The sequence below is a fragment of the Sabethes cyaneus genome, chromosome 2 (assembly GCF_943734655.1).
Source record: "Sabethes cyaneus chromosome 2, idSabCyanKW18_F2, whole genome shotgun sequence".
Lineage (NCBI taxonomy): Eukaryota > Metazoa > Arthropoda > Insecta > Diptera > Culicidae > Sabethes > Sabethes cyaneus.
This window is the reverse complement of record NC_071354.1, coordinates 101984696-101994594: the sequence shown is the minus strand read 5'-3', so window position 1 is coordinate 101994594 and position 9899 is coordinate 101984696. Positions and strand designations below refer to the sequence as shown.

The 9899-nt window shown below is 37.9% G+C and overlaps 1 protein-coding gene across 7 annotated transcripts in view; it reads right to left on the bottom strand.

The window, feature by feature from the left end:
* Positions 1 to 788: 788 nt before the first annotated feature.
* LOC128733564 (rho GTPase-activating protein Graf) overlaps positions 789 to 9899 on the bottom strand; it is a 105826-nt gene continuing 96715 nt past the window's right edge. For all 7 annotated transcript variants that reach the window (XM_053827228.1, XM_053827225.1, XM_053827223.1 and 4 more), the window contains exons 15-16: positions 9815 to 9894; positions 789 to 3473 (exon numbers count right to left, since the gene is read on the bottom strand). In XM_053827228.1, the coding sequence (XP_053683203.1) occupies positions 3382 to 3473; positions 9815 to 9894 (172 nt within the window). In that variant the 3' untranslated portion in view covers positions 789 to 3381. The remainder of the gene's footprint in view (positions 3474 to 9814; positions 9895 to 9899) is intronic.

Sequence of the window (9899 nt, the reverse complement as noted above, 5' to 3'; positions counted from 1 at the left end):
CGAATTCAAGTGTAAACACATTTGACTGTTCGGTGCTTTGCCATATCGAAATCATAAGCCCTGTCACTTGAAGTGTGTAAGTGCCAAAGCACTTGAAAGTAATGTGAATTCCATTTGGAATTTGTAGGGATTTACAAGTGAAATTGAAGTGTTCACCATTATTGACTTTCAAGTGTAGGTGGCATTTGGATCGAACGTGCTGATTTTTTACAGTGTACCAATTTAAATACACTCAACCCCCGCTAATATGAAAAACACCGCGTTCAGATTAGGTGAATTCATTTTTAATCTGAATATTTGGTAACTCTATTCATTTTCACATACGCACAAGGCGCGCACCCTATGAACTTGTTGTTTTGGTTTGACGAAAACAAACGTTTCGAAATCATTTCGAATATGCGCGAATTCTACACGTCTGGATTGTAGAAGAAGAAATTGACTCGACAGTTTCAACTAATACGGTCTATTTTAGGTGCTGAAGAGCGGTAAGTTGCATATGAGCTGTATTGCCAAAGCTGCTGAGCAAGAGGGAACGCATTAACTTTTTTTGCTTTTTTTCAATTTGCCCGCTCAACTTAACCGCCAATTGTGTGTGACGCTTGAGCAATTTGTAATGTGAACGCATTCATACCAGCGGGGTACAGATTAAAAATGTTCAGATTAAAGAAGGTCATTTCAGCGGGGGTACATGGTACCTACATTTATTTGATTCTAGGTGACATTTCTCTACGCAGTGAAGCACATTACAAACTTGCATTATTTCTATTATTATTTTTTCTTTGACTGTTACTTCCAAATACCAAGGAATCGTTCTTTATGATATTCGTATAAATAAAATAATTCACATCTTTTTTTTTATTACTCTGATTTCCGGTTATTTGCAACTGACTTTTAAAAGACATAAAATTAAATAACAATATATTCACAAACCTTAGCATCTAAAAACACTTCATTATATTAAAGAGTTTCTATTCGCAGACGTAAAAGTTGTATTATCAAACAAAAAATTACTAATTTGTGATATTTCTCAGGCCCAAAGTTTTTTTTTTACAATATAATACTCGGCTACCCTCAAGGTCTGTGATGCGCACTCCTTGGAAGGGGCTTATTGGATTAGTTGTTTGCTTATTCGATTTTATAGTTAGGTGGAATTTTATAAATCAATGCTAGCGCTAGCGCGCAATAAAATTCAACAACCGATAATATAATCCAAACGCAATAACAAAAACTGTATCTACAAGTGAAACTAAAAGGTGATGGTAAAAATATGAGGAAATTAAAAACATACTACAGAAACTAGGTCTAAATAAGAACATTTTATTTCATGTTGTGATTTTATCACAGCCTAATGATTTCCTTCCTTCCTTCACTTTCTCTCTGTTTATATTGCGAATAATGTTTTGCAGTGTTGTTTAAAATTTGATTAAAAATTTATACAAATCATTCCAATGGTGGAAAACTGGAGAGAACGAAAGGTATACGCTTGGAAAGAACTGACATCGATTGAATAAAAATTAAGGGAATGCTTGGGTTGACTTATTACGGCATACTGTTTTAGTCTATTATATGTATCATAGGGCCAATATAAAACAAATAGGTAGACATGACCTAACACATCAACACGAAAGAACGGGGAATGTTTTACGTATAGTAACGAAAGGAATAGATGGAAAAGAATTACTTGAGTACACATACTATCTGAAAGTAGGGCCAGTGAGTTTGATTCAATTTAAATGAGCTTGATTCAATTTAAATAGACGCTTCATAAATATGTTTTTGTACGTTATATGGCAACTGACATTCTAAAAGAAATTTTGACTAAATCCCATTAGTAATTGAAATCCTAACGGAAGTTTCTTGCACACACCTATTCCATTAGGAGCCGCTCATACATATGATTACTTGATATATAAATATATACAAAAAATAAAATCTAGGCCAGATTTAGTGCCATTGTAAATCGGTAATAATCTAGATATTTTGTGTTGATATAAAAAGCAAAACCAGACTAAGCACACATTCTCGAGCGACATTCTAATTTAATGATTTTTTTGTGGTGAACTAGTCAAAATGTTCGAACTCTCACCCGGTATCCTCATGATTTATGCTGATTTACTTACTTCTCTATGCTTAGCGCTAAAGTTTATCTTTCTGGTGTCATTGTTTTCACATATTTTCTCATTTGTTTCGAATGGTTACATTTAGTCCTAAAACTAGATTCAATCTTAGTAAATGTACATATATTACACTGAATTGGAGATGTAACCTAGCATTCTGCAATTTTGTGTGCATATGATTGACGATGCTACTTTTTACAATTAGAGCTTCATGCGAAATAGCGGTTGTATTATGTAGGTATATTTTATTTTAGAGTTTCCTGTTTGTTTTTCTAATGATTTGTAAGCGGCTCGCAGTTTAAAATAAATTGCCATTACGTGGACATTTGCTTGTTCGACACAAAGCACTTACATCAAAGCGCTTCAATCAAAAAAATAGTACAAAACTTTCCAAAACTGCAAACAGTTTTAGAATTATAGGCGCATAATTTAAAAAAAAGGGTCTACAAATGTTATGTAATTGGACGGTGCATACATTTATTTTTGCTTCTGTAAAACTTCAGTTCGGTGTGCATCAAAAGAACCTACGTGGTATGGGAAAATAGGAAAATTTGCTCATAAAAGCAAGACTTGCGTATCCAAAGAGTGGTAAATTTTCTACTAAATTTTTATGACAGACTAAAACTTTAAATTTCTTTAGCATTACCATTAAAATCCTCTCACTTACGCGATTATGGTTGATAGCCATTATAGTTAAATGTTATTACTTCGCAGCTATTGGTGTTTCAGTTTATTATTGTGATTTGTTTTTGTTTCAATTTCCTATTTAGAACCTTACTATACCTTAGGCTGTCAGCTGGTTTTCGATGTTCCTACTTTCCTGGAGTACCTTCTGTGGCATGCGTCATTAGACCGAAATAAATAAACTAGACATTTTCGTTCAAGAGTGTCAATGATGAACATAAAATATTAATACTGTCATATACAGTAACCCATATATGTATTTACATAACCATGTTTTTTCGACATTATGAAACCATATAAATGCGATATATTAAATCCTTCGATTCAAAACATGTTCTGAAAATTGTGTATAAAATGTCTCGCTCTTCTGCTATATGTAGAAATGAATTATCAAAAATAGTTTTCACGAAACGAAAAGTGTGATATAAATTCATTGCTATTCGCCTAACACTCTCGTATTTCAAACAAACAAAATACACAACTTTGTCTGCTATACATGCAATTCGGTATAACAGCTGCTGGTTTTGCATAGGCTCTTCTGTCATTTTGGTGGGTGCGTGATTGCGCGACACATGTGGATTTATTTCAGTACTTCTACGTAGTTTTCTGGAATTAGGCCTGATTTGCCGTTCAGGGTGCCTTCGAGCCAGCCTGGTTCGTTGGAACGTTTCACTGCAAAAATAATAATAACCTTTAAATTAACTACATAAACATAATTCTGCTCTTTTTTTGTGATTTATTTGAAAAAAAAATCTTACTCACTAAATGGTCAAAATAAATGAAAGTGATTATGTGAGTGTTCAACAGTATTTTACATTTACTGTCTAAATCAGTTGTAAATCAGTAGTCGTTGAAAGCTACAGGACGACGTCCATTATACTACGTCCAATATACTAATAAAAATTAACCGCCATTAATCTACGGTGAAAAGACACGATGTTTGATACGCAAGAAGTTAAAAAAGAATATGCCAAACTGAAACTCATCGTCTACTCTGCCGAAACGAAACACATTAGAGTCCTAGTGGTGATCGAAGAATTCATAAGTCTTAAATTCATGTGAAGACAGAGTCTTATACGAACTACGTAGCCTGCTGAATTCCCGTATTTTGCAAATTGTTACAAAACCTGCGTTGTATAGAACTCCGCTCGCCTTTCACGAATATAAAACAAGGACCCTAAAAGAAGGTGACGGGCGAGTGCTCGGAGTACTGGATTCAATATTTGATGGTGAACTGGAAGAAACAGTGTGACTCAAATGCATGTACAAACATGCTGATATAATATTTTTTGAAACGATGATTCTACAATTGATGAAGGGACGGTAAGGGAAAGTAATGAAGACGGATTTTTTGGGAATGGAGGGATAAGAGTGGAAAGGAAGGGGGGGGTTAATAGGTTAATCCACTCTTTCCCCTCCATTCCCAAAAAATCCAAAAAAAACGAAGCGGAACGGTAGTTAATCGGGGTGTGCCCGCAAATGATATCAGCATCCCGGCTCTCGAGCTTGAAGAGATCCTACGAACTATTGGACAGCTAAAAATTAATAGGGCCGCCGAATAAAACATCTACCGACAGAACTCGATAAACATAGTAAGAAACAACTGTTAACGGCACTTCATTGGCTAATTTGCAAAATGTATAGGAAAATGGTAAACTGTCAAAGGAATGGCATCTCCATTACGAAGCTCGGTAGCGAGCCCCTAGTAAGACAACCACCCTAAGCCCACTGTTGCCATAAATCAAGAATTTCGGAATATTGGGAACAGTAGATGGATAACAACTTACCCGAAACCGGTCGGCAAAAAGGTAATTTATACTAATTGTAAGAACGAAAAATAAAGTGTCACAACTGCTTATGTTTCATACCAGTTCTTACGTTAGCACGAATACGTAATTGAAGTAACTTTATAAGCATGGCCGAGAAACGTTGGCAGCGGTTCTACAGTGGGTTATTTTCAAGATGTGGAAGGAGGAGAAGCTACCCGACGAATGGATGGGAAAAGTTATTTGTTCTATCTACAAAAAGGATGATCGGCTCAATTGCAGCAACTATCGCGGTATAACGCTGGTAAACGCCGCCTACAACGTACTCAGATCTTGTTACGCCGGCTATCACAGATAGCACAAGGTTTCGTAAAGAATCACCAGACGGGCTACATGACGGCCTTTGCCTGCCTCACCGATAATGCATGCATCGGCATTGAATTTTATCACGAACACAACCTCATTGTGAACATCGGAATTCATTCCAACACACTTAAAAAAAAGTGCCGAAGTCAGCAACATTTTGCCGAGATTTGGACAGCCGAACGTTCGGTAAAAATTTGTATGATGCCAAACGTTAGTAAAGATCCGTAAACGTCGATTTTCAAAACTGAAATTTTCACCGAACGCTCGGCTGTCCAAATCTCGGCAAATTTTGCTGAGTTTTTTAAGTGTGAAAATTGAATATTGAGTGTGGCTGGTTTCGCGAGTATAGTATGCCCGGAAACGCCGAAAAGTGTTCAAAATAATATCACCATGAAAAGGGAATAGATTAAAGTAGCGTTAGTTACTTTAGAAGCAGCAGTAGGTGTTATTTCTCACTTGCTTTGCACACGATATTTGTATATTCAGCGATGCTATGATGTGTGAATGTATATGGCTCATTAGTTATACGCGAATTGAATTATTCGCGTCTCTGTTTTCTCATGATAAAACCATTTGCCGATGCTCGGCGTACATATTCATTTTGCGAGCCCTCTGAGGCTCGCGCATCTAAGAACCAATTTTTCACCACCTTACAGATTTTGCAGGAATGTCGGGAGTAAAACGTGCCCACGCATCATCTTTTTTGATTTTAAAACAGCGTCTCAGCTAGCATTTTCGTAAGTATAAAAAAGGTAAAAATCAGCATTACGTACAGATATACATGCTAAATAAATCGTATTTTATGCCCAAAATTGGCATATCCGTACTATTTTGGAGGCGATATACGTGATTACGAATAATTTTGAGCGTTACGACTATATAAGTATTTATATACGATAATATCCGATTAAGCGCGAATCGCTCCGTACTCCTCTACAATTTTGTGCTGAAAATCGTATGTATGTCAGTCATTATCATTATATACGACAGAAAATCAACTTGGTCCCACTTTATCCAGTTTTAGTTACGATTTCGAGTTTGTTAGGAGATATTTACGATAGTTTTCATACATTGATATACGAGTTGGTGCTAGCTGGGGTATGATACAATTCATTGAGACCAGCTATGACAGATTATGCACGAACATGGTTTTCTGAATAAACTGACGCGACTGATCAGAGCTACATTGAATCGAATAATGTCCCTTCGATCCCTTCGAGACGCGGCAAGGGTTGAGACAAGGTGACAGCTATTCTGTTCAGCATCACTCTTGAGGGGGTGATCCGGCGAGTGAGCATCGTGGCAAAAGGCATTTTCAGGCTTTGCAGATTACTTTGCCAGGAACCTTACGACGGCAGAGGCAATCTTCACCAGACTTAAAGCAGACACGGAAACACGGAAAAACAAGACACAATACTTATTGTTCTTATAAAAACTCTATGTCTATGAAATACCATGCAAGGATTGCTCAGATGTGTATATCGGACAAACCTGCCGTAAATTCAAAACTCGACTCAAAGAACACAAAAAAACTATGCATAATGAAAGGGCCAATGATTCGAGTGCTATAGCAATGCATTCTATCTGCCTCCAACATGAAATTGATTGAGAGAAAGTGAAGCTCGTCAAAAATGTTAGAAAATCCTCTCATTTGAATGCGTGGGAATCGATGTACACCAGCACCGCAGGTCGGCCTTCAATGAATGAAGATAATGCGCTCGTCTCTTCACCTCTCATCCAACTGACGAAACTGAAACTGTAGCAGACAACAAATTACAATTTGCTTGCAGTCGGCCACCGCTCCGTAGATGCGTTGGATCAAACCCGAAACCGGTTAGCATAAAAGATACTTTTTAATTCTTTGTAAGAACCATGAGCGTTTTGTCTTGTTTTTCCGTGTTAAGTGTGTGCTTATGTCAAGGAATAAATTTATAAACTGAAAGCAGAGTCTAGGATGATTGGACTAAATGCATCGAAGACTAAATACATAAAAGGAAGGAGCTCAAAGAAAGCAAACGCGTGCCTCCCACGTACGGTAACCGTTGGCGGCGACGAACTAGAAGTAGTAGATGAGTTCGTGTATTTGGGATCGCTGGTGACCACGGACAACAACACTAGTAAGGAGATCCAGCGGTGCTCCGCATCCATCGGGCCGCAGTGCGAAACTGACGATGTACAAACCCTTTATTAAACCGGTTATGGACTTGAAACCGTAACGCTACTCACTGAGGACAAACGCGCCCTTGTCGTGTCCGAGCGAAAGCTACTGCGGACGATATTTGGTGGAGTACAAACTGAAAGCGGAGAGTGGTGGAGACGTATGAATCATGAGCTACAGGCACTGCTTGTAGGAATTCCTATCGTAGATCTGGCGAAAGTTAGTAACCTGCGATAGGCCGGACACGTCGTAGGGATGTCGGACAACAGTGCAACGAAAACAGTTCTCATCAACCACTCTATTGGCACCAGCAACAGAGGGGATTCAACGTGCAAGATGGCTTGACCAGGTCGAAAGTCATTTGCGATTTGTGAGACGACTGGGAAGTTGGCGAAGAGTGTCCGAAGATCAAGTTGATGACGCTGCTGCTGACGATGACGACATCCAAGGTTTCACGGACCCCTTCGACATTACCACTAGACACTTTGCGGTGGCGTTGGAGGCAATCTACACCAGACTAAAAGCGGTAACAACGCGAATTGGACTAAGAATCAGTGGGACTCAAACATATGGGTTCGGAATGCTTTACCCTCCGCGACATTACGATCAAGGAGCATATGCCGCTGCACGGAGCTGAAGATGTACAAAACACTAGGGTATTGTTGTTATCGTCGGGCCACTGTTATGGTCGGGCCATTGCGATTTTACAGTTTTAGTAACTCATGATATTTATGATACAACCATTGTAAAACTTCTTACTGTGATAGCTAACTTTTCACAATATTATGAGTTTCAATCGTGTATTCAAAACACCCGTACTGAATTCAATGACTAAATCTTACAAAAAAAGTTTTCCTGGCGCAATGAACTTTTTTTCAAGAAATGATTCATGAAATGCAATTATCGAGATAAATTTTGAAAATGTATGAAATGTGTTGTGCTGCATACGAAGACTATAGAAAAATCCCCTCCAGTAAGGTGTTTGGGAAGGCTAAGGTGAAATACTAGAAAAGCGCTATTTGTAAAGGTCGGACCACTTGAGTAGTCGTGGTTGGGCCACCATAATTTTAAGCGCAGAAACGCAATAATCGCTAGAGAATATCAGTCACGTAAAATGTGATGAAATAAAGCAAAATTCATACGATAAAAACCTAGATTTTTGTTGTTGTTGTTTATTTCATTGTAGTTGTACTCTTCGGAAAAGGCGATTGTAGCAATATTGACTTTACAAAATCGCCAAAATTTCGCAAAAATGCAATTAAAAATAAAGTATTTGTACTTATATGAGCCGTTGTTCACAGAATTCATTCTTTTCATGTCTCTATATAGAATTTCAATACGTATGTCTTAGATTTTTTGCGGTGGCCCAACCTGTAAAACATGGCCCGACTATGACAACAGTTTTTGCCTTCACGTAAATGCCTATAACTTTTTTATTTTTCAAGCAATCAGTTCAAAACTTCCCGGAAATATACCTTATTCTTAGACCTTTGCAGCGATGTATTTATATTTCCAAAATTCCTTTTGAAACAAAAGTTATAGGCGAATTCCAAACCGTGGCCCAACCACGACGACACTCTCCGAATCAAATCGGTAGTCTTCTACGGACTTTAGACTGTAGCCATGCTTACAGACGGACGACATATGTGCATTTACCGTATTCGAACGAAACATCGAACAAAAAGCTATACCGCCTAGTTTACAACGAACCTTGCCGGTACTCTTGCTCTACCGTTGATTCTCTTTCCGTATAAACGACGGCTGCTGACAGTTATTGCTCGCAGTGCACCCCCTGGCTGAGCGGTTGGACGGAACCAATCAGGGTAGATGACACAAGAAACATTCTTAGAATATCTAAGAAATATATTCGTTCCTTGGTGACAAAAACTGAAATTCTACTGTCAATCATTTTGGATTTCACACGTGTCTTATTTTGTCGCACGAACCAGATTGTTTTGATTTACGCATCCCATGTGCTGCAACCATTGGGCGTGTCCTATTTTGGGTCGCTCAAAGTTCATTGGAACAAACGTTTTCGAGTGTCGAACTTTTCACGAACTTAAAGTGGAAGCATATGATCAAACGTTCGCAAAACCCCACTTTAACAACACTGCAACAAGAAGAACCTTCTAAATTGTGTCCGAAATAAACATTCCAGAAAAAGCAGTCGTATGAAGTATGAAGATCGGATTGATAGGGTCGTTGCCAGACAACTCATCTTCCTCATAATGAACTGAACGGAAAATTTATTGGAATATACATTCGTTTTATCCAAGGCTATTCTTAAGATACCGAGAGGAACGCGTAAATAAGCGTTCTAGAGCGTTGAATGAAAAGATAAAGTCACAAAAACAAAAGAAAGAACAAGCATGAGCAGAGAAACGACACGCCAAGATCATTGCAAAAGAAAATCGTCTTAAAGTAATTAAAGTAAAACCTAAAGCTACTCCGAAATGGGCGAAATTGATTATTTAATAGCTTATGGTGTGTGATAATTTAAACCGTTATTCTTGTTGATTTAAAACCAGTTTTCTTTGTGAGTGAAATAAAAATGCTTTGCTTATTTAATACACTTAAAATTTGCGTCTATCCAGGAACCATAAACGCATCCAACAACTCAACAGTATATGCCGAATTGAAGGCATATTCATTTTCATTTTAGATGCACATGCAGTAAGAATAACTAACTAACTAAAAACGATGCGAGTGTACAAGCAACTTACCATTGGTAATGATTTGATTTGGTTCAAACGACAGTTCACCATCGTTCTCGGCCAAACAGGCGTACAGAGTCCGCACGCGCCTAAA